Genomic DNA, 25,866 nt, shown 5'->3' on the forward strand with positions numbered 1-25,866 from the left:
AAAATGACATGACGAAGAGACACACGATCAAAACACTCGTTTAAATACGAGAACAGGGAACAATCAAAACAATCTAAAGTCAAATCATTACCTGCGTACTTATTTGACCTTTGACAGCACATAAAACAAGAGGCGAAGCCATCAAGGCTCACGTAAGAAATCGACAAACAGTAACACAAACTCAATCACTCCGTCACACATACACACACACACACACACACACACACACACACACACACACACACACACACACACACACACACACAGAGAAAGAGCATAGGTCAGTGAAACTGTGCAAGAAAGCGAGACACTAGATCTAGATCTGTCTGTCTGCATGTAGCCTACTTACAGGGACACGACTGCCAACTAGTCTCGGCCCGCTCAAAATAATAATGACCGAGACTTTCAGTACTTCCTTCGCGTGACGTCTAACCCTCTTACGTCATAATGTGACGTCAATGTAATGTGACGTCTTCAAATGTTAGAGTTTCTACCACAGACATACGCACGCACGCACAGACAGACAAAGTTACGATCGCATAGGCTACACTTACGTGAGCCAAAAAGTATTTCCTATTATATGTAAATATGTAACCTCACTTAGTATAAGCTGAGCTTGTTGTGTGGTCCCAGGGGCCAGATGCAAAAATGCATGTCTATGCTAATTCTTGTTACCCTCAAAAAAATAAAGATTTGTCATTGTCATTGTCCCAATTGTTTCTGTTGCACTATAAATGCCACCCCATGTAATACACCACACCCGAGTTTCTCGTCTTGAGCTAATAAAGTTTTCTATGTCTATGTCTATTTCTAATTGTGTATAAACCAAAAATCAGAAACAGCTTAGACAGCTTACCACACACAGCCTAACTGACACAGTGCACACGTGAACTGTCAGTGCAGCAGAGGCCGTAATTGCGAATGTTCCAAGCGGAGTGAGTGACGAAGGGCGCTGTGACAGACGGAGCAGATCGGGTGGGATGGAAACACGATCAGTTGTCGCTTTGGACGCGACCACACCAGGCGTGAAGCGCGTTGAGAGAGACGGATAGAGAGCGAATTCTCTCGCTCTTTATCTTTTATTTTTGGCCACCTTCTCGACAACTACACCCACACGCAGACGCACACACTGACATATGAGCAAAGCCTGCTAGCGCATTGCTCACGTCGTCTGGGAATGCTCGCATCGTCCGGGGGAGTTTTCTGTGTTCAAATGCTCTCCATCACTCCCTGAGGATTTCTTCTGTCTGTCGTTCCCAGTCAGTGTGGTGGTTCTTCTGCGTTCACGTCTTGTGGATTTTACCCTCGTTAAATCAGTGTGCGATTTGTCTTACATCAAGTATTTAGTACTGACTGACCACAACTCAAGATCTAACCTTGATCAACGGTTCAATGCAAGAGCGTTTTTGTTGTGGGGTTGTTGCTTTGTTCAATCAAAGTCCATCATAATTGAGGATTTTCTCTCAAAGAAGAGTTGTGATTTCAACACAAATTCACGAAAGTGTTTCAACTTGGCATACATTTACCTTCCAGAAGTCTACCGGCGAATTCGCCAATTTCCTACGCGTTCAAGGAACATCATCTCTAAATAGCATTCGTTTTCGGCATTACGTGTACTCGGGCAACCACCAACAACGCAAACGTCGGAGTTATTTCTTTAAATCGGTAGGGGATTGACAAATTGTATATGGGGTGCCGAGCTTTGACATTCACGGAGGATTTTTTATTGCGTTTTCATACTCTCGCACGAGGTTTTATGTTCTCCGGTGTCCGGTGTGATATGTGCATATGTATGCAGTTTTAGTTGGAGCGAATTGGCACGCGATCACATGAGGATTGGCTAATTCGCACTGAACTTTATTTAAGGTGCTTGTATCATCGTGTGTAGGCCGCTTCAAGCGCCGGTGACATTTCATTCAAAAGATGTGAATCAAGCCCGAGTGTGTACCCCCTGCTGTTTTACCTCCTCTCTCGCGTAGACGTGAAATCAAAAGCCGAAATAGTTTCGCAGGTATGTTGTGAACCGGATGATATTAAATCGCAGCAAAACGTTGCAGGCTGTACGCTGTCCAACTGCAAGTATGATAAACTGAGTATAGCTGCACTTGCTTTTTTCGAAAAATGTGAACATGAGCAAGTCACTGTTGTTTTTCTTCTTGTGTGATTGAATCCGCGGAGCCCCAGGTGCTAAATCGAAGGTGACAAGCTGGCCACCGCAAGCTTGCGTCACAGTGAAGTGGCCAATACGCTAAAGTGGATCAATCACAGCTAGAGACCCGGCCTCTCTCGTTGATCGGGCCAAAGAAAGCTGTGCGGTATTTAGGCTATCACACAGGCCGGCGGTGAGTTTGCCATCCCACCAGAAGAAGGAATTAGAAGTGAAAAGGCGAGGTGTTGGAGCGTAAAGCGAGGGCGCTAAGCTGCAGGTTTGGAGGCTTAGACGAGTGGTGCTCCACGGGGCTCAGGGCCGTCTTGAGGACATGCAGGTGTGCCAGTTGGCCCAAAACCACCACCACGTGCGGCCTATTTCAGTCTTCGCCGCGTTTTCACGCTGGAGTAAACGACCGACACGTCATTTGTCCCCTTAAAACTAACTCGCGATTCGAAAGGAGAAAGGCTATGTTGCTGACGCCAGGAAGCCTGTCTATTTCTTCGCCTGTGAATTTTTGGTTTCCCTGGGCTAACTTTCAGTGTCAAGTTAAGTTAAGCGATTGATTCCGCAGATTAGTGAAGTCAAGAGTCATATGCACGACCACTTAGTGGATTATTCGTGCCAATGGCAAGGTGACGTGTCTGCAAGCAAGTGAAAGCAGCGCACAATGTTGACGGGATTGCTGCGGTCGCCTCCACGTTCACCGTGTGGTGGTGGTAGCGGAGGCAAGGAGGAGGGATTAGAAGAGATGACAATCAGCAAGACACGGAGCATCAGCTCTCCGACCTTCACTTGCACGTGTGGAACAGAACACGATGACAGCTACAGAGACGCGTTCACCGAGCGGACAGTGTCGACATGCGCACAGTACAGGCGATCGTGCAGACGCTACTGCAGCAAACCGTGGGCTGTGCTTGTGCTCGTGCTCTTACTCCTCGTGGACTTTGGGGTGCAAAGGGGATTCTGTGCAACACTCCCAGGACCCTCCTTGCCCTCCAGACCCTCCTTGCCCTCCAGACCCTCCTTGCCCTCCAGACCCTCTCTGCCCTCCAGACCCTCCCTGCCCTCCCAGGAGTCGGATCCACTGGCGCGTCTGTCCAAAGTGTTCGGCATCAAGAGGATTCCAGGAAAGATAGTGAATCGGACGCCGCCCCAGTACATGACGGATCTGTACGGCGAGGTGGCTGACACCAGCGGTCTGACCAAAGCCTCTGGACCCTACAATGCAAACACCGTGCGAAGTTTCCCAGACAGAGGTAAGTGTTAAATGTGATTGTGATTGAATGTTTGATGTTGTACAATGCAATACAATACAGTAAAATACAATAAAATACAATATAAAAGCGATGTTGATTAAGTTTCAATATAATACAATACAATACAACAATACAATACAATACAATACGGTACAGTACAGTACAGTACAGTACAGTACAGTACAGTACAGTACAGTACAATACAATTCTTCACTATCTCTAAAAAGACATTCCTATCAGTAAATGTATCGGGATGAGAAAAATATTATTTAATGCACAATAGAGTTAAAACTGTCTTGCAATATGCTGCTGCTGTTGTTTCTGTTTCTGACTCTACTGATGATGGTGATGGGTTTTTGGAACAGCATGAGAACCTAAACTAAAATCCAACACCAGTGACAATAGCAATGGAAGCAGCACCGTCAGTAGCATTTAAAATCACAGTTTTTTTAAAACTAGTTTTCAATTTGTCATGAATTCCAACTCCAAAAAACTGGTGGTTTTAATTACAGTTTGGCTGACATTTGCTGAGAGTCAAATTAAATCCTTTACATGTTGTGAATGGTATCGCACTTGATCTTAGGCCAAAAAAAAATAGGTCTGTTTACGGTAACATAGGCCAAAAAAATAGGGTCGGTAGGTCGGGATTTTTATTTTTTTTCCCAAAAAAACCATATTTTTACGTTATTTTTTATTTTATTTTTTCCCCAAATGCCCAAAAAAAGTCTAGGGTCGCGCGAAAAAAATAGGGTCGGTCGGGTTACCGTAAACAGACCTATTTTTTTTTTGGCCTTAGCTGTGGCATGATATTACACGTATTATGCACGAAAGGTCGGTTTCATTTTCACACTGACATTACACACAACTGGTAGGTGTTATACGCTTTCTGTCAAGCTCCATTTCCTCAGGAACCGCTTAAGTAGCAAGTACTTTTGAAACACATTTCTTGCTTACAGTAGTGGAAAGGAAGCGGCTCATATGCTTTCTTCTCTCTCCATTGCTTTCGGAGGGGTATGAATGAATTCGCCGTACTTCACACTTGATGACGGTAAAGCTGTCATTAAAAACTCATGGGGTACCGGTTAGTACAAGGGTAGAAGTATAGTTATTTATCTCAACACTGAAAAATGTACATAGTCAGAACGAGAAGCTGCCCAAATTTACGAGTGACTGTAATTCCACCTGGCAGTGTTTTCAATATATTTACGACCCGCTCTTTAGAATGCCCATAACCAGGCCTGTGAATAGCTTAGGAAACCGATGTCGTGGTGGTGTGAATATTCCTAAATCTCCTACATTCACGGGCAAGCCCCAGATACCACGAGTTATTTGTTGACGGCTCAGATTACATCCTTTCGACCCACACTGATCCCCTTTTGGCGCTCAGGGCTCGGAATTGCAAGGCAAAAAAAAAGTGTTCAGGGGGTAAGAAAAAAGTGTTGAACTACAGAATAATCGTGGCCGAGACTTTGTCGAGTGGTGTAGGTGACAGATACGAGAAGCGAAGGGCTAACGAGGGCTTAGCTGCCTGACAAGGCGGCCTTGTAGACGATGACAGCTACACGCGTTTTCCTTGCAACCCAATCTCCTCAATTAGTGGTAGGGAGAAAAGGGATAGCCTGGTAATGATTATCGGTCATGAAAATGGTTCTCGCCAACAGTGTCAACACTCGTGTTTACTTTGTGTGTTCCTGCATCTTTCCCTTGTTACCATCGAGGGGTACAGTTGAAAACATGGGACAAACACCGGTTAAGGCTATAACAAAGAAAACAAAAAAGAAGACAAGACTCTTTCAACCGTGTAGCCCCTTTCTTCCAGGCGTTTCCTAAAAATAACCGTGAAATATTCCTCTGTTCAGACCACACGAACAACTGTAGCCAAGACACAACTGTTGTTTACATGCTACAAACAACACTTGAAACCTGACAGATGGATACAACTGGGGAGAAAAGCGTTCGTTCACGGACCGGTAACAAAAACTTTAAAACAACTCCCAGTTGTATGCCCTCTCGAACGTGTTCTTAACGTCTTACTGTTGATTATTTATTACATTATAATAAACCATCGTTGAGCTTTATTTATTTTGCCGAAATACGTTCACAAACAGCATCTTTCCCGTTCAGTTTTCATACATTGTTAAACAAATCCATCACACCAGTGTATTGATAACAGCATTCTTTTGACAAAGTTTACATGATACCCACATACCCAATTTTACCTGTAAAACACCCCCCACCCTCCTTCTCTTCCTACCCCCCTTCTTCCACCCCTCCACCCCCAAGCGGCAATATAGAGAAAGCAGCTACTGTACCAACACGCGAGCGGACGCGTGTTAATGACACGAACCATAACAACAGGTGTAAAGAGAAAACAAGACTGACGCAAAAGTAAACTGAAAATTGCGCCCTTTGGCCGTTCACTCGCAGGTGTTCCTTTGCAGCTCATCAGCCGTTAAACCACCGGTCAGTCAGTTAGACCTTGAGCATCACGGTTAGTCTTTGGGCATCTCCGGCCCGTGGGGAAAGGACGGTGACCCGTGTTGATCGGTGTGACACGAGTCATCAGCACGCAGGATCAAGCGTTTTCTCACCTTTAAAGGTGTGAAGATCGGTGGTCATCAAATGCCACTACTGACCAAAGTAAAACACAATTAGATGACTGTACAAACAACTTTTCGCACCGACAATCAGCTAACCCACACTTGCCACGACGTGAGAAGAAATGCTTCAGGCGTTTCGCCTTCCCCAGATCTAAGAACTTGAACGTGTGTTTTGTATTCAGAAAAACTAACTGTCAGAATGCGATGGAAAAGATTCTTATGGCTATACTTTTATACGAATTTGTGTTGTGTTTGCAAAGATGTAACTTTGTTTAGATGTTGGGCTTGACCTGTTTCTGTTTCAGCAGATGCTTGATAATAAAATTATTTGTTTTTAAATTTCTTTTAATCATTCACCTACTAGGCTTAATTGTGGCCAACTCTGGATTTTCCTCCTTTAAATATATGCATCGGAAATTGGCGATACTGTTAAGAAGAAGGGCTTTCAGAAATGGATTGTTTTAGTACGTTTCAATAATATAAATGATATTGCGCAGGTCTTCCAGTGGCACAGCTAATCCCATACATTAACATAGTATATATACCTCTTGGTGAACCCTTTTGAAACCCAAAGTTAAGCATGTGCGAGATGCGTATAGTTTGCAATGAAAACGTATGTGCCACTTAACTTGAAATCAGTAATTATCACTTGTTATCTAAAAAGTTATTTAAGATAATCATTTCGGAGTTCAATTGTTTTAGCCGCACTCTAGTTTTCTAGAACCCGTCCTCACACTGGCAAATGACAAGAAATGTACTGTTTGGTTTAAGCGTGTTTATTCAATTTCTCATACACACGTTTCAAACAATAACAACTTTTAGAACGTTAACAAGCAGATTGCCTATGGACACGTTCTTGAAATGATAATCAATACACATTCCGATAGCAAAACATGGCGAACAAGTGATAGCTTCAACACTTATCTTGATAATCTTTCATTATATTTTATACAAATAAGATGAAGAGAGAAATGTACTGTTTGCATGCACGCAAGTGTGAAAAGTCAATCACACAAGTGTGTATAATGAACAGCATCAAATCGAGGACATGGACAATGAAAACTCTACAAACATCAATGGTGTAGGAAGAAAGGCCGTTAGAGAAAACGGCAATACTAAATTCAAGTGGGGGCGGGGATGTAGCTCAGTCGGTAGCGCGCTGGATTTGTATCCAGTTGGCCGCTGTCAGCGTGAGTTCGTCCCCACGTTCGGCGAGAGATTTATTTCTCAGAGTCAACTTTGTGTGCAGACTCTCCTCGGTGTCCGAACACCCCCCGTGTGTACACGCAAGCACAAGACCAAGTGCGCACGAAAAAGATCCTGTAATCCATGTCAGAGTTCGGTGGGTTATAGAAACACGAAAATACCCAGCATGCTTCCTCCGAAAACGGCGTATGGCTGCCTAAATAGCGGGGTAAAAAAACGGTCATACACGTAGAATTCCACTCGTGCAAAAAACACGAGTGTACGAGGGAGTTTCAGCCCATGAACGCAGAAGAAGAAGAAGAAATTCAAGTGATTGGTCCAGAAATGGCGCAGGCACACTGCATTTTTTCGAAACGCTTTCTGTCGTACCAAGTACCACATTATCAGAGGACTCATTAAATCAGTGGCGCTGACTGTGATTTATTCCAATTCTGCAATGAACTTGTCGGTTGATTTAGTTTTACATTATAATTATCTGTAACTCTTTCTTCTCAAACAGAGAGACAGCTAACATTCCACACTCAAGACTCCAAATCAAGAATCATGTTTGTTTATTTGTTTGTTTGTGTTTTTGTTTGTTTGTGTTTTTGTTTGTTTGTTTTGGTGTTTTCTGTACTGTTGTGTTCGTGGGGGTTTTCCGTAATGAATCCTTACTGTTTCCGTGTACGGTACGGTATTTTGTCAAACTTCCGATTAAGCGAATCAGATGCGTTTAATGATGACAGACCCGGTTCAAAAGAGAGTAAGGAGTGCCAGGGACTGTAAGAAAGAGTATTCTTAAAATCATATAAGTTACTAAACCATTTTAACACCTTCTGTTTAGAGTAAGCTACATGTGTTGTTCGTTGTTTGTTTGTTTGTTTGTTTGTTTGTTTTGTTTTGTTTGCTGGGGTGGGTTTTTTTCTTCAAAGAAGTAAAAAAATAGGGTGAAAATATAATTATAAGTCTATCTTTCTTCTTTTCGATCGCCGATCACACTTGGAGTCCAGATCTTGAGATATAATTAGTGGTCCTCTGCAGCGCAGCCACTAGCCCGTACAGCTTGTTGTGCAGGGACTCCGGCAATGGCCAGATTTCCTCTCTCAGCACCTGGTGCTTCCTGCAGTCTCGTAGGATGTGGGATTAGTTCAAAGCTCTTCGCCTACATTTAGTCTGTTATCATCTTTTTATCATATCAGGAGCACATTCCTAAAGATTACTGAGTTGCTGTGAATGTTTCGTTTTGTCTTTTATCGAATACAGAGAATAAAAAAAGTTTCCAACACCCACTGAAATCTGATAAAAACAGTTCAAAGCTCTCCGCCTACACAAGTGTGCTAACATCTTTTCATTTTATGAGGAACACAATCCTATGGATTACTGAGCTGCTGTGAATGTTTCGTTTGGTCTATTATTAAACTGACTTTTGTTTTATCATTATTATTATTCGCCGACAGTCGAAACACTTGATAAATTTTGAACGTACGCCGCTCGCTACAACTTGAACCCCTCCAGACGTTGTACCCGTTTGAAGTCGAGTGTTCGGGGGCGCGCAAGCCAGGTAATCCCTGGCTTTAAAACAGCAGGTTTTTTACACTTTTCACCCCCGCAGAAAAGCATTCCATCTTTTTATGGGGCGTTTTCGAAGGATTACTGAGCAGCTGCACATGTTGCCAAGTTTGGGAAGATTCAAGACGTATGCTACATTGTCATCTACGTATAAAAACTTGACAAAGAGCAATAATGAGCTCCTTCTTTCTCGGGATGACAACAGACTGAAAGAATTGCTTTTTAATAGGGCTTTCTAAGTTAACTGACATACGCTTCATAGTGCTCTTATTTAACGTTATATAATATGGTTGTTTTTGCTGTTGTTAATGCCTTTTGTTTTCTTTTTTTTTCTTTATTGTGATTTTTTTCCCGTTTTGTTTGGTTGTTGTTTTTTGTTAGATTTAGTTTTTTTGTTGTTTTTGGAGGGGTGAGTTGATTTTGCGATGATACGTACTATGTACCGAATTACTCATTAAATACAAATTAACTTCTAAATTCTCTGTGCACAAAGGGCATTCATTATCATTCAGCTTGCTCTATGCGGTTTGATTATACATGTATAATGTATTTTTCTGCGGCGCTTAGTATTTTGCACCGACTTCCTGGTTATAAAGAGCACAACACAATTATGCATAATCAAGACAATCGTGTCTGGATATACTACTGTAAACGTATAATATGTTATGGTGATAATAATAAGGGTATTTTCATGGCGCAAATCTTAGGTCTAAGCGCCTAAAGTGTTATATTTTGCGCCACAAAAGTACTTTGCATCAACTTGTTGGTAATAAAAATAAAACATCTACATTACACAATTGTGAATGATCGAGACAGAGAAATAATGCATTAATTTGTTTGCACCTTCCAGTGAACCAACTGCGGTGTTATTGGATTGTTTATGGAGCATATTCGATTTTACCTCTGCACATATTAATTCAGGAATTCAGTTTTTGAGATGATTAATGGATCAAAATAACAAGAGATCAAAATAACGGGGGGGCGATTGCTAAAAAAGGTGGACTTACGAGTACGTATATAAAGCAACTTTTTTTTTCTTTCTAAAGTCAAGACTAACACACGGATGAGTGTGACGGCGGTAATAGTGTGGAACGAGAGAATTTGTCGAACCCAAGTCTTTGCAAGGAAGAAAGAAAACGAAAGAAGGAAAAGAAAAGAAATATATCTATATAGAGGAGTTCGAAAGCGAACCCGGCATTTTTCAAATGTGTTCTTATAGATTTTGTGTGTTGTTTGTTTGTTTGTTTGTTTGACGGAAGCCCCCTTTTGTAACCGTGGAACTTTATTGTTCTGGCATGTACGCACGTGGGAGTGGGTATGTTGGACAGAAGCTAACAGGGATTTTGTCAGTTCAGCTTTATTTTGATTCATACTAATTTTTTCCCCGATTTTGACGGACTTGCAATATGATTATCTGATTATGCTGATTACCGAGGTGTTGATGAGATTTTAGTAGCTTGTAGACATTTGCACAATTACCATTTGCGGCCTTGTGTTGTCCAACATATATTTTGCGGAAAGGTTTACCTGACAGACTTGCTATTATGTAGTCTTGACAGGGGATAACGAAGAATAAACTTAAAGGCATATGTACGCGCTCCCGTGTTTACAAAGTGTAGTTTGCCCATAATCGATGTCAAACGCACCATAAGACCATATAATGACGATATGTCACCATGCGCGGACCATAATACATGCATTACAGTTTGTTCTAGCCTCTGAAAAAGTGAGGATGTCAACAAAGCCGCGGTGTTAGCTCCCTTGCATCAACGTTACATGTGTTGCCAAATCTATAAATAGGACGATCCAGATCAAAATGAAAATTAACATATCTCAACATTGAAGGGGTCCTAGACCACAATATTTTGCAGGGAACTTAATTTAGCATGTCTCCAGCTGTTGGTAAAGCAATTAGCGTGTATAGTCATCGAGTACATATGCCTTTAAGCTCCAAATTGCATAAAAATGACGAATGTTAACAGATGAAACTTACTAACACAAAAGCCGGAAAACAAATTATCCGTTTGTTCCTGCAAAAACAGCTAGCGGTGTGAGCAGAGAGGAGAACTCGGAAACAAGACAGAACTGGGTGTGTTTGTAGAAAAACAAAGACTCTAGGAACTTGTCAGAATGATGCATTACTGCCCGCATGGTCGACATTCTCCCTTTAAACTTGAGTCACTGAGTCTGTTTTACTCGTAACAGCGAGAGCACGGCAAGCACAATCACTGAACACCATTCGCATATTTCAATTATCGTCGCTTAGAACAGTGCAGTTTTTCAACCTGGGTTGAAAATTTAGCCATTTCAGGCGTGCGTGCCTGGGAAGCATTCCTGGGACTCAAACTGCAAGAGCTTGGCATTTCTGTACCCCGTCGCACGCGCACGTGCATAACATTATGTCTCCTGACTATGCTCCAACTATGCCCCAACACAGGTGCACCACAATGCGGGACAAATCTCACACTCGAGAGTGTGACCCCGAAAGGTTACTTCCATAAGGAATCGATTTGTGTGTGCTTGTAAAGGAGAGTAATTGATTTGCGGCGAGGTAGGGCCAGGTGTGTGTTTACCTGAAAGAAACTTGCAAACGGCGGGAGGGGCGGGAGGATCATTCTTGAGATTTGCTCCTTAACCGGCCGGCCGTCTGGTGCAATAAATCAACACTTTAAGGGCGCTGGCAAGGTCTTTCGTGGACGATTTGTTCCCTAATCTGTATTCTTTCAGTGTAGTTCTAAGTCAGTTTGCACCCTATGCTTTCCTGTTTCAAGTCCTGTACTTTCTTTCCTTTTGTTTGTTTGTGTGTTTGTTTGTTTGTTTGGTTGGGTTTTTTTTTATCGTGGGGGGGCGGGAGTTTTCTGAGGGATATTTTCCACTGTCTTAACACTTTCTACCCCACCTATGTTGACCAAGGTTTTTTTTACCTGAGACCAGCTGTGCTGCAGCAGGTCACTCAGAATTGTAGTAATTGTGTAGTAACTGAGTATCAACACGCTGGAATGCAGTCGTTAGATGGACGTTACAGGAAGCGACTGAAGCTAACTGTCTGAACGGATATATCCGTACCTGGTCAGATAGAGCCATATGAGTGGGTACGGATATATCCGTACCTGGGAGACAATGAGTTAAACATCTGAAGTAAAACAGCGTTTTCGAGTGGAGCGTACATGTAACTATATACATATAAGTCTCACGATGCCTCTAGGTACAGACTGTAGCGGGAAACACGTCTGGTTCTATGGTTCCTTCAATGCGAGAGCTCGTCCGCTTTTCCCACAACAAAACGAAGTGTACAGGCAGAACAGAGAAATAGAGATACACCGCTTGGTAATCGTACCAGGAGTGACTACATTTTGTTCGTATACCCACGCTGTTTTAATCTGCATTAAAGTCAATTTGAGGACAGGGTGGCCCAATATAGAACAAAGACGAGATGGACCAATATAGGAACAGGACGGGGTGGCCCAGTATAGGAACAGGACGGGGTGGCCGAATATAGGAACAGGACAGGATTGCCAAATATAGGAACATGATGGGAAAAGTTCCTTGACAGAGTGGCTCAAATTAGGAACAGGACGGGGTGGCCCAATATAGGAACATGACGTGATTGCCCAGTATAGGAACAGGACAGGATAGCCAAATATAGGAACAGGAAGGGATAGCCAAATATAGGAACATGACGGGGTGGCCCAAAATAGCAAAAGAACAGGATGGCCCAAAAGAGGAACAGGACAGGATGGCCCAAATTAGGAACAGGGCAGCATGGCGCAATATAGTAACAGGACCAGTATACGACCTTCTTCCTTATTCAGATAAATATAGGTGGGGTTTTAGGTTTTTGTGTGTGCTAGTGTTGACTATTGCGACTCCTAAATATATGGAAGAGGGAGGTGGGGAGGGTTTGGGGGTGCCTTATTGCTGAGCGTAACTGAGTGGAAATCAAAAGGACAAGAGGGAGCACACTTGGGGATTAGTGTGTTCGTGAGAGGGGGAAAAGAGGGGAGAATAGGTGGCTTGTTGACAGCAGAATTTCGTTGTCTGATCGCCAGATACCTTCTTCTTCTTTTTCCTCTTCTGCGTTCGTGGGCTGAAACTCCCACGTACACTCGTGTTTTTTGCACGAGTGGAATTTTACGTGTATGACCGTTTTTTACCCCGCCATTTAGGCAGCCATACGCCGTTTTCGGAGGAGCCAGATACCGATTGTACTGATTGTTTCTTCGTTCGCCTGGTTGACCGAAATATCTGTCGTGTACTATTTTCGTATTTCAAGAGCCAATGGCCAAGTGTTTATACGGCATTGACACTGGTATTGCAGACCTTTGGTGTAGACAATGTCTTGATCTCAAATCCGACTTATGCCACCTGGTGACATTTTCAAACGTGCACCCCACAAGCAGCTGTGCTTCACTGTTAAGAAAGAAAGGGGAGGGGGAAACGTACAGAGAAAATATTGAATTCCAAAAAGGTGTTTACGACTCAGATTGATTTGTGAGAGATTTGTTTTATTAGTTTTCATTACTTTCTTATCTCATTGCTGGGAAATTTGGGTCGCGTCCTCCGAGTGGAAAGCTAGCAGCAACAAGAGTCGCGCTACGCTATCAGCCACCTGCACTTCTAGCCGACTGGCCGAGGTCCTACGTCATTGCGTTGACACTAGGAGGGGGGGGGGGGTGTAGGGGGGGGGGAGATGAATACCGTTTTTTTTTATCTGGTGTACCAACACAGCTAACAAGCAACTTTTCCCATCTACTTCCATTAACATGTCACGGTCTTCTTCTGCGTTCGATGTTGGTACGGCCATATTATCGTGGGAGCGTAGACAGCCGATTTTCTCCCCACGCCAAATTGGCTGCTGTCTTCCGTCTTCGGTGGTTGAGGTTCTTACTCAGGGTTGCCTCCTCCCCAAGAGTAGCTGCCTTGCTGGGCTGTCGAGTCCACTCTACCCGGGTTTGACGTCGAAGTTTTCCTTCTCGTAGCCTTTGCCTTTCCCAAGGCGCACACAAGACAGTGCGGGTTTTGAAATCGGAGTTGTCCTTCTCCTAGATGAGCGACCATCCAAGGTTAACGAGCCCCATCTGCCCGAAGCAGCTGGTTTTAAGGCGCCAGTGACCCGCCTGCATCCCTTCTCCTGTTAGTCGAAGACAGGGCCCGCCACGTGAAGGCCAGGAGCTGGATTTGACTGTCAGAGGTGTTTGGAGACACGAAGCCATTTGGAGCATTTCTTGGGAAGTAGGCGCTTACCTCTACTTCCACCCCGGCATAACAGTCCTTGGGCCCCATGTCACGGTCAAAGTCACTCCTTTGTAATCATTCCTCACACTAAGTTTCGCATTACAGCCCGCGACATGGCGTATTGTGCCGCTGACTTCGTTTGTTCTTTTTTTTCTTCACGTTTGAATGATGCATGTCTGTGATCAGATGTACTTATGCCACTAATTTCGTTTCTTATTTCTTTTTTTTTTAACGATGTCTCATATCAAATACATTACTTCTCTGCACAGCGTCCGTTGGCTATACATGTACTGTCTTAATTGTACTGCATTTTCTGTTTCTAGAAAGTTTTCTTTTGTTTTATTTATCATACAGTGGCCTTTTTTCACGTTGTAAACGGGTACGAATACCCCCTCTCTCTCCCCCTCTCTCTCTCTCTCTCTCTCTCTCTCTCTCTCTCTCTCTCTCTCGCTTTCTTATTTCAACAATAGTTAAATATTATATACATAAGTTACACATAATGAGTGTATCACTTGTTTATTTTTGTGTGTCCATTTTTATTGATAGCGTTCTATATGTTGTTTTTGTGAAACGATTGTATTGGGCCCAAAGTGAATAAAAACATGTTTAAAACAAGAGACTGACCAACCCGTGCATGTTGCAGACACTGTGCACCACGAGCACTTCTTGTACAACGTGTCACACCTGCAGGGCGAGGAGGCGGAGGAGGAGCGAATGCTGGAGGCGGAGTTCCACGTCTTCAAGATGAAGCCACGCCCTACACGCAGTGCAGAGCCCATCCCTCCGCATCATCTACAGGTATGGCAATACATACGCATGTATGCACGAACGCGCGCACACACACACACACACACACACACACGTACACACACATACGTACACACAGATACACACACACACACACACACACACACACGCACAGACACACACAGACACACACACACACACACTGTCACAATGTCACACACACACATGCTGTCTGCACAACAGTTTCAGGCATGTCGCTCATATTCAAAAGTTGATTTAAAAAAATATACGTGCCGCCTCAAATTAAACGGTTATGAACTGTGTCTCGTATTGGCGAACGACAAGAAGAAGAACCGTGTCTCGTGATTTAAAATATAGATGGGCTCCTGCATCGCGTGTGCTTTTTATATAACCAAACCATGTTGAATAATCATCCGAAGCTTGAACAGAACAGACAATGCTGTTTTCCTATCTATGATATAGTATAGTAAGCTTTCTTTAAGCAAGAATCGGTGTTGAAATAGTATCCGGTTTTGTTTTTACATTTAGTCAAGTTTTTACTAAATGTTTTAACATAAAGGGGGAATCGAGACGAGGGTCGTGGTGTATGTGTGTGTGTGTGTGTGTGTATGTGTGTTTGTGTGTGTGTGTGTATGTGTGTGTGTGTGTGTGTGTGTGTGTGTGTGTGTGTGTGTGTAGAGCGATTCAGACTAAACTACTGGACCGATCTTTATGAAATTTGACATGAGAGTTTCTGGGTATGATATCCCCGGACGTTTTTTTCTTTTTTTCGATAAATGTCTTTGATGACGTCATATCCGGCTTTTTGTAAAAGTTGAGGCGGCACTGTCACACCCTCATTTTTCAATCAAATTGATTGAAATTTTGGCCAACAATCTTCGACAAAGGCCGGACTTCGGTATTGCATTTCAGTTTGGTGGCTTACTTTGGTCATTAAAAATCTGAAAATTGTAAAAAAAAAAAAATTTTATAAAACGATCCAAATTTACGTTCATCTTATTCTTCATCATTTTCTGATTCCAAAAACATATAAATATGTTATATTTGGATTAAAAACAAGCTCTGAAAATTAAAAATATAAAATTTATGATTAAAATTAAATTTCCGAAATCGTTTTAAAAACTATTTCATCTTATTCCTTGTCGGTTCCTGATTCCAAAAACATATAGATATGATATGTTTCGATTAAAAACACGCTCAGAAAGTTAAAACGAAGAGAGGTACAGACGTAAAGCGTGCTATGAAGCACAGCGCAACCGCACCAAACAGGCTCGTCACTTTCACTGCCTTTTGCACTAGCGGCGGACTACGTTCAGTTTCATTCTGTGAGTTCCACAGCTTGACTAAATGTAGTAATTTCGCCTTACGCGACTTGGTTTTTTTTTTAAGTCATTGATTGAATGTATTAATCTGTTTTGCATGCATCTATCTATATATATATACGTCTTGTGTCTGTGTGTCTGTGTGTCTGTGTGTCTGTGTATTTGTGTGTTTGTGTATTTGTGTATTCGCCATGCACGGCCAAAGTTCTCGATGGATCTGCTTCAAATTTGGTGGGCATATTCAGGTTGACCCGGTACAGGACACAACCTGGTCGATATTTCAACACGTGCTCTCAGCGCGCAGCGCTGAACCGATTTTGGTTCCACCTCAGCTACCCGGGCCCCCATACCGACACACCATAGCCGCTACACCACATCACAACGCCAAAGTTCTCGGTGGATCTTTTTCAAATTTGGACACCGTATTCAGCTACACCCCGGACACAATATCATCGATGAGATATTTCAACACGTGCTCTCAGCGCGCAGCGCTGAATCGATTTTGGTTTTTGTGTTCATTTCACCATTATAAGTAACTCTTCCTTATCTTCTCATATTCTCCAGGTTTTCAGCGTTTACCTCCCTTTCTTCGTAATGGTGCACTATAGTGTGAGTGGAGCGTCTTCGGATATTCCCGGCGTTCTGTTACTGTTACTATTTTTAGAAGGTCAACGCAGTGTCCAGAACGTAAATTGGACCCGTAAATTATCCTCACTGTAAAAGTGCAAAGGTCGAATCAATTTATAGCCACGCGAAAAATACACTGTCATCTATCTCTCTATAGATACGGCTTCTCTGTGTTTTTGTGTGTGTGTGTGTGTGTGTGTGTGTGTGTGTGTGTGTGTGTCTCTATGTGAGCAACACCTGTGCATTGTTCAGTTCTGTTTGTGATGTGGTCTGGCGGCTTTTGTGTAAATTTATGTACTGGCCTTCCTTTTAAAAGCCATAACTTGCTCAGTCCTGTTTGAGTGGAGTTCGCCTCCAAAGGTGATTAACACGGTTACATTCGTCGACAAGGATGGGACTCGATATGGTCAGGAATGGCATTATGGCCACTGAATCATTTTCGTGCTGTTCCCATTCCACGAATCTGGGAGGGACCTAAGCTTGGCGGGTCCATTGTTCGGACCCGGCGAAGCCGGCGTACGGCTCTAAGTACTTCTTCCCGGCGAAGCCGGCTACCCGGCGAAGCGGGTATTCATTCTAGTATACAATAGAATGTTGTAGAGTGCTGTATCGAGGTCGTATAAGGAGTAAGAGATAAATTCCGGAATAAAAAAGAGGTTTTGAAAAGAGACAGACAGAAAGGCAGAGAGAATTAACACTGCACGGAGTTAAGACTAACTATAAAAAAAAAAGTTGGGTTGTGAGTACGCTGGGCATAATGTGTGTCTCACGAAGAGGGAAGTAGGGGGAGGGGGATGTTCAAGAGGAAAAAAGACTGGTCGTGAGTTGAGGTGACATAGTACAAGGCCGTTAGCACGCATCATCAAGTGTGTAATGGAGTGTGAACATTTTTCACGGGTGGTTGAATCGTTACCAGGCTCATAACTTCAAGTGATGTTTTCTTTGATTTGAGTCTTAATTTTACTGTGATAGACCTAAATGTAGATAGTTTTAAAATTGACTTGATGGTCTCCGTGTTTAAAACTATGTACACTAGGTCTATCAAAGTAAAATTAGCGTTTAATGAATGCATAATAAAGAGAACATGATAGAGTAATAATTAATTTGATAATTAAATAGATAAATGAAAGTAACATATATATAAATTCAAATTGAAATTAAGTCGAGAGATTTATTTCAGTTTTATATGAGACACAATGTTCCCCGTTTGGATGTCAAACAAGCAAGAAGGGTTGAGTTGGACACCCAGTGCATATGTCATGTGACACCTATGCACACCCTGATTGGCTGCCTGCTGTTTCTCTGACGCGTTCATCGGAAGCGATGTTGTACCGGTTAACTGCATTCCTTTGGCCGTCCTGAATTCCATCTTTTCCAGACGCAACAAGGGTCTCATTTTTTTCAAACTACATAAAAGATAGGCCTACACTTAAACAGAAAATGTTCGTAGCTTTTGGACAGTTTCCACTCTTGAAACTTTTCTGCACACTTTACTTTCTCCTTTCATTTCTTTTTTTTAAACTTTATTTATTTATTAAGGAGATTTCTATAGCGCATAACTAAAAGCACTAGGAGCATTATATGAAAAACACCTGCTTGATGTTAACTGTTTAACTGTTATTGGACAGTCCGGCCGTTTCGAACAGATAAACATGTAAAGTGAAAGCACAATCGATACGTCTACTCCTCTCTCTCTCTCTCTCTCTCTCTCTCTCTCTCTCTCTCTCTCTTTTTCTCTGTCTCTCTCTCTTTCTCTCTCTCTCTTTCTCTCTCACTCTCTCTCTCTCACTCTCCTCCTCTCTCTCTCTCTCCCCCTCTCTCTCACTCTCTCTCTCTCACTCTCCCCCTCCCTCTCCCTCCCTCCCTATCTCTTACTCGCTAATACCATAAATATTATATATGTATTCTTAAACGGATTTTTGTTTTGATGTACAATTTTCATTCAATTTTCTTTTCATGTTTGCTTGCTTTTCATTTAAACTGTACAATAGCCGCCATTTATATGTATTTTTCTAGAAAACTGTAAACACCACTATAAGCATTATGCTTGTTGTTGTTTACTCTATATGCGTTTTTTTGTAAATAATGCACAAACGTTGAATAAAACAGTTTAACACTGAAAGTATAAACAATGACAGCCATAAGAGTGTTGTCCTCAAACCATGCGGATTTCCGTGACACATACCAAAATTATTTGAATATTTGATCCTTTTTGCAAGAATTTTGCTCTTGAGAAATTTGCCAAGCGTATGCCCGATATTCACACCCGCATTCCAACAAAAGCGTTCACGAAGTCAATAGTTCACGGATGGCTTGGTAAGTCCAAACTCCTTTTAATGTAGTCAGCGACAACTCTATTAAGCTGTCAGCACCCGAGCAAGATGAATAGCCCGGGCCCCACACACGAGAAGGAAAACCTGCGATTTAACTGTCTGAGGAAACGCATGATACATGCATTTTTTTTACTCACCTTTTTTTTTTCTTTTTCTTTTTTGTCACAGGATAGGTGCAGCTTACGAAAATAGTGTTCACACCTTTTTGCGAAAAATAAAAACACTTAAAAGTCTTTTAGGGTAAGCTTTTCTTTATGCGAACTTAAAGTGAAGATGGTCATCCTTTGCTAAAACAAAATTCTTCTTACTCCTTCAGTGCTAAGTCAGGAAATCTGGGGGACCGGCCGAGTCATTTGCGATCGTATCATGGATTGTTATTTAATGTCGACACCAATACTGCTGTATCATGCAAAACACTTGCAGTCAGACATTTGTTAAAAAAAAAATTAAAAAAAAACAGCATCGAACTTTGGATAGGAATGGAAAATAGGATTATCATTATGCATATGGCATTGTCCTAAAAGTCACCAGTCCCTATTATTGTTGACCCCGGCTACAATAACCCGTAAAAGGGGGGGGGGAGTTAACGTCCTCTCAGAAAATATTTCCATTTGGGACAAGAATTGGTGATACGCTAAGGAGCTGGTAAGGGTGAGCGAAGAGGGGAGGATGACGGGGTGGGCAGGAGTGGTGATGATAAAAGTTTGTTAAGAGGGGTAAGTTCTTCTTCTAGATAGTCTGATTTAATATGATTGGGTTTGGCACCCGTTGTCTCCAGAAGCATTGGGAGTAGGATGTTAAAAGTATACGTTTATTTTCCAAAAAGGTACTTTATAAAAAGTGATAAAATTTCAGAGCCACTTTATAAAATCAAGGGTTAAAAAAGGTGATTCAGATTTGTACAGAGAGAGCTTAAAAGCAGGTATATACAGCACATGGGCCTTTTTTCATTTCACTTGCAGTTTAAGAAAGCTATCTATGCCACAGTGACACACCGAATACATTCACTCACACAGATATAGGGTATATGTAAAAAAAAAAAAAAAATAAAAAAAAAATATATATATACACAAAGTACTGACTTCTAAATAATGTTGCGTGTAAGCCGGCTACCATGAAACCCGGGCCCCCTTTTAAGACCCCCCCCAACCTGGTGCACAGTGTCTGCAACATGCACGGGTTGGTCAGTCTCTTGTTTTAAACATGTTTTTATTCACTTTGGGCCCAGTCAACAAATTCAGGTGAAATAATTATACAGATCTTGTGTACAAAAAATAAAATTAAAATAGGGCCGAACAGGAGGGGCTGCAAGAAGTAGAGTATCTTGCCGAGACGCGTCTTTCGATCATGTTCATAAACTAACAATAAAGATGCAATCGTCCCCGAAGGGGAAGAGCAAGATAAAAACTCCAACTAAAAGCAGTAAGCTGGTCCTAAGCCTTTCATTTATTATTTGTTAGGCAAGAATGTTGACTGATGATTACATCAAGAAGCTATGGGGGAGGGGGGTATTTCTTAGCAAGATTATTTTCCCCCGAATTGTTTAAATTCTGATGGAGTTTATCTTTAAGTGAACTCAAAAAGCGAGGGAAAGACCGACGTAAAAACGATCGGTGCAACGAACGAATCAAAAAGCGCAAGGCATGTTTTATTGGTGCTGTAATAAAAGCATAGAGACTTACGTTTCTTTTTTTACTGTACCAAAAAGGCTTTTCCGGTTTGCATCGCTTCACGGAGATCGTTGCTGATAGAGCTATAGAAACGGATACCGAGATTATCTCCCTTTTCTGCTGTTTTACATCTTTTTCAAGAATTTGCGCTCACAAACATTTTTCTATCGCCTCATTTTGAAACTTAAAGGGACGACATCCTAAAACTTCTCATTTATGTTCCTACTTGCTTTCATCCAAAATGGACAGACTGTTAACGTTCAAAAGACAAGAAAGGTTGGTTTATGGTACGTTTGATAATATGCAAAACGGAGCACTCCCAAAAGCAAACTTGCTTTTAGTTATACTGTTTAAGTCCTCAAGATTCTTGCTGAATATGTGTTATATCTGTGTGTTCCAGCTGAAGGTGTACCAAGTGTTAGATGCCAACAACATGAATTCACCAAAAGGACTTCGTCTTCTGGATGCTCGGCGTATCAGCACGCATGCGCACGGCTGGTTCACGTTCAAGGTCACCAAGGCCGTTGAGAACTGGCGTTTGCAGGCAGAAGAAAACCACGGTAAGAATTCTTCACAAAGATCTTCCTTCTGATCTGTTTTAGGGTCCTTCCTGATCTTTCTAAATTTTGTCTGAACTGTACATCGTAGTTGTTTAAAGAGATATTTTATTCGCGCATGTCTGTCTGTCGGTCTGTCGGTCTGTTTGCAACTTTGACTGAGAGTGTCCATGTATGACTGTATGTTTACGTGTCTGTGTGTCGCTGTCCTTCTGTCTACCTGCCGGTTGTTATGTTTGTATCATCACGGTGCATTCGTCGAATGAACCCGATGTGTATGTATATATATATATGTAAAGAACGCAGGCGTTTCACCACACATTCTTCACGTGCAGGTCTGCTTGTGACGGCGCAGTCAAGCCAAGGACAGCACTACAACGGCAGCTACATTCGCTTCGCACAGCGCAACCACCACCACGACAGCAAGCAGCCCATCCTCGTCGTCTTCACTGACGATGGCGTCCCTCGGCACCCCACCTATGTCGATCCAGATGATGAGGGTAAGATGCAGCACGTGCACATAGTAAATATATCGAACTTTAAAAAAACAACTTCTCAAAGCTTTTCAAAATGTTAGGGGCGGTGAGACTGAAAACCGAGATAATATAGTGAAGTTTCCTGCTTCAAATCATTATAAGTATCCGTGTGAACGGGACCATTGTTTGAATGTTTACCACCATGATGACCAATTGATTACGATTGTATCTGTTGTGGTCGACGCTTAGTCCACAACAACAACATTTCTGCATAGCCAATTTGGTCGAAGGGACCAGAATAAACAACACCCACAACGGGAAAAGATCTCGGGTTGACGAGTTGTTATTGAAAACAGTCAGTGTCTAGCGCTGCAGCTTTGAAATCGAAGAAATCTGAAAATGTTTTTGTCTGTTTCAGATTATCAACAGATTCGAGAAGAAATGAACGAGAGGAATTTACAAGAGAAAGAAGAAAAAGAAGAAGAGGAGCAAGCGGCGCAGCTTACTACTGAAGCAGAAGTCACCAAAAATGCCCACGCATTCAACAGGAACGACAACTTTCGCCAAGCCATTCGCTTCCTCAACGAACGTGCGCGTGTTCAGCGCCCCCCTCCCTCATCCCCCTCTCGCCCCAGCGTGGGCAGGAAAAGGCGGAAGAGGGAAACGGGTGCGGCGGGGGGAGGAGGAGGAGGAGGAGGGGGCAAGAAGAAGAAGAGACAAGGGGGTAGACGCAAGAGAATGTACGATGGATACCGGTACCGCCGCTCTTGCGCCAAACACAAGATGTACGTGGACTTTGACGAGATCGGCTGGTCTGGCTGGATCATCTCGCCCAAAGGCTACGACGCCTACCACTGCTCAGGGGAGTGTCCCTTCCCGCTGGGACAGAGCCAGAAGCCCACCAACCACGCCACCGTGCAGAGCATCGTGCACGCGCTGCGCGTGGGTACCAAGCACGTGGGCACGCCTTGCTGCGTGCCCAACAAACTCTTCTCCATCTCTTTGCTGTATTTTGACGACGACGAGAACGTCATTCTCAAACAATATGACGACATGGTCGCAGCCAGCTGTGGTTGTCACTGACACTGTCAACAAGATACGTGTGTTGTGAAATGGCAAGCACAAGGTGTACGTAGACTATGACGGAATCTGCTGGTCCGGGGTGGATCATTTCGCCCAAATATTAGAAGTGTCATGTGATCTGGCAGTGCAGTTTCCAGGAGAACTCGAATGCTCCGTGCTTCGATATAAACGTTGTTGAATTTCTGTGAACTGGAGATACGTTTTGTGATTTGACAGGGCAGTTTCAAGAAGAACTTGGTTAATGTCCTCGTTGTCAGTAACGTTTTTGACGCCGTGATTTGTAGCTTACCACCGACAGAAAAAGGATGTTCAGGACGTCATGTGCTTTGGTACGTTTTGAACCAGCAGACAGATCGTTTTCAGTTGCTGAATCAATGTTCAAACCACGTTAAGTTGACGCGTGGAGTCTGATTTCTCCGGCTGAAGCAGCTTTCGTCGTTATTTTTCCTCCTGTTTTCAATGCAGAACTTTTTTGGGAGATACAAATCTGGATTACTGAAGGCAGGGTTAAAGGATGTGATACAGTGTACAACTGAGCGAGAAGGAAGAACGTTGAAAACGACGTACAATGTGGTCATGGTGCTTGCAAATGAAAAAAACAATAGAGATTTTCTTTGACACAGGCGAGAGTTTGAGGTGGGTTTTTTTCTCACCAAAAGCTGACTGTTCAGGTCATGTACTTGGACACCAGGATATAATGGCATCCAAACAACTCTGGTTATAATTGTCCCAAAGTTTCACCATTGGCACAGGAGCGGTTGATGTTGTGAACAGGTTGAAAATCAAGTACAGTAGTGCTTGCAATGATAGGAAAACCTCGAGACGAACCCAAATGTGTCCTTATTACGCAGGTGTCCTCACGTGTATGATACACTTTGGCTAAGTTAACAAACCGTTGCACAACGGAAGCTGTTCTTTGGGGATGGGTTTTCTCATCGACAGGAACTCATGTAACAGCCATCACAAGATTCATAGATGATGCGCTGTAAGGTGTTCGATGTTACAAAGGTTATTTACTGGCCGGTTGTGGTCACAACGTTCAGTGAAGTCTGTGTTCTTTGACAATGAAACACAAACAAAACTGGTCTGACTTTAAGCTTTGGTGTATCAGCATTTGTAAGGTATTTCAGCTGATGTTTCTAGATGCACTCGGATGGACATTTTCTACAAAAGGCTGAAGATTTGTACAAATATGTCGTTCACTTCGTAGTTTTGTGACTGCGAAAAATACTGATTTCAAAGTGGACGTAGTGTTTTCAATGTACTGAAGTTATTTTAATGAAAAATATGTATGTATGCATTCATGTTGGCATTTATCTATGTTGTATCTTACAGATCAGTAATACGTATCGCATTAATTAAGCTATACATCTTTGTTGTCAGTATGGCTCTTTGCTTTCTCCTGTCCATGTCTTTGAATGTTTAACATCCCAACCGTAATCTAAAAAGCACATTACAGGTAACACATAAATCACTTCCTTTTATCTTTTATGCTTGTTGATTCTCTTCTTCTTCTTCTTCTTCTTCTTCTTCTTCTTCTTCTTCTTCTTCTTCTTCTTCTTCTTGTTCTTCTTCTTCTTCTTCTTCTTCTTCTTCTTCTTCTTCTTCTTCTTCTTCTTCTTCTTCTATCGTTGCTGCATTGATGTATAATCTGTTTAGAATCTTTGCTTTTGTGACTTAACTTTGTGACTGTCCAGACTTGATTTCATGTTGTTTGATCGTGCTTTGTAGAAAAATACTGCGTTATTTGTCACGCGACAATTTGTTTGTGCTTGAACGAATAGAAAGAATAGTTTGCACTGATCGATCTTGTAAATATAACTATTAATATTGTTATTGTGGCTCTGGATCATTTTAAAGTTGTTCAAAACAGTAGCTTAGGAAAATAGATCAATGCTCACATTCGCTGTAGTTATCCACATTCAGAATCATGAACATTCCATGTAATACTCTGTCACTAGCATTACTCATTGCCATATGGTTTGTGATTTTAACAGCAGTAACACTCAAACAGATGTTACAGTATTCGTATTTTAGATGGTCGTGCTACATTTCAGCATTGGTGTTCTGGAGGTACTTTCTGTACCAAGTAAAAACTAGAGTTTAGCTCATCCGAGGGCTCATAGCTTCTTAAGCAACGTGGCGAGATACAGGCTTTAATACTGTGTGTCGTCTGAACATATTTAAGACTAGATGAATACCCGCTTCGCCGGGTACGGCTGCGCCGGGAAGAAGTCGATCCGAATACCCGGCTGCGCCGGGGACCCGGCTATGCCGGGTGTACGCCGGCAAAGCCGGCGCACCGCACGGAGGAAGGGAGATAATCGCGGCTAAAAACACTGGAGAAGATAAGGAAGAGTTACTGGTAGTGGATCCAGACCAAAAAAAACAAAATCGGTTCAGCACAAAACAGCTGGGAGGAAGGGAGATAATCGCGGCTAAAAACACTGGAGAAGATAAGGAAGAGTTACTGGTAGTGGATCCAGACCAAAAAAAACAAAATCGGTTCAGCACAAAAAACAAAATCGGTTCAGCGTTGCGCGCTGAGAGCACGTGTTGAAATATCTCATCGACCAGGTTGTGTCCCGGGTGTACCTGAATATGCCCACCAAATTTGAAGCAGATCCATCGAGAACTTTGGCCGTGCATCGCGCACAGACACACAGACACACAGACACTAGTCGTATATATATATAGATGCTGCCCTTAAATGTTTTCTTCGCCGTCATGTAAGGTAGCTCGTCATGAATAGTCTGTGTCCTACCTACTACCTAATGGGTATCGAGTAGGAATAAATCCCAAATCCATTCGCGAAGATGCAACTGAACTGGTCATTTTGCACTCATTATGTCACCGTATGATAAACATGCATTCAGTTGAAAAGTAAGCAAACATGCTTTATTTTGAAAATGTAACATAGTTTCCAGTTTTTAAGACCTGTGGTAAAGTTAGAATAAATATGTACATGACATTATTCGAAGGGCAAATAAACTGAAAGATCGGTGTAGATGAGTATAAGTCAGCACCATTCTA

The 25,866-nt window shown here is 42.4% G+C and overlaps 1 protein-coding gene across 1 annotated transcript; it reads left to right on the top strand.

Moving 5' to 3' along the window:
- Nucleotides 1-1,015: 1,015 nt before the first annotated feature.
- On the top strand, nucleotides 1,016-25,103 carry LOC138958471 (bone morphogenetic protein 2-like). Its single transcript, XM_070329634.1, has 5 exons — nucleotides 1,016-3,408; nucleotides 14,641-14,795; nucleotides 21,118-21,277; nucleotides 21,610-21,774; nucleotides 22,169-25,103. The coding sequence occupies exons 1-5, from the start codon at nucleotides 2,820-2,822 to the stop codon at nucleotides 22,831-22,833; spliced, it is 1,734 nt and encodes a 577-aa protein (XP_070185735.1). The 5' UTR covers nucleotides 1,016-2,819; the 3' UTR covers nucleotides 22,834-25,103.
- The last annotated feature ends 763 nt before the right edge of the window (nucleotides 25,104-25,866 follow it).

This window comes from Littorina saxatilis, linkage group LG2 (genome assembly GCF_037325665.1).
Source record: "Littorina saxatilis isolate snail1 linkage group LG2, US_GU_Lsax_2.0, whole genome shotgun sequence".
NCBI lineage: Eukaryota > Metazoa > Mollusca > Gastropoda > Littorinimorpha > Littorinidae > Littorina > Littorina saxatilis.

What these genes read in the sequence shown, in the direction of transcription:
- LOC138958471 (XM_070329634.1), top strand. Translation starts at nt 2,820, where the DNA reads ATGTTGACGGGATTGCTGCGGTCGCCTCCACGTTCACCGTGTGGTGGT. An exon ending in GCGAAGTTTCCCAGACAGAG is followed by an intron (nt 3,409 to 14,640) that starts GTAAGTGTTAAA and finishes TGCATGTTGCAG; the next exon opens with ACACTGTGCACCACGAGCAC. An exon ending in TCCCTCCGCATCATCTACAG is followed by an intron (nt 14,796 to 21,117) that starts GTATGGCAATAC and finishes TGTGTGTTCCAG; the next exon opens with CTGAAGGTGTACCAAGTGTT.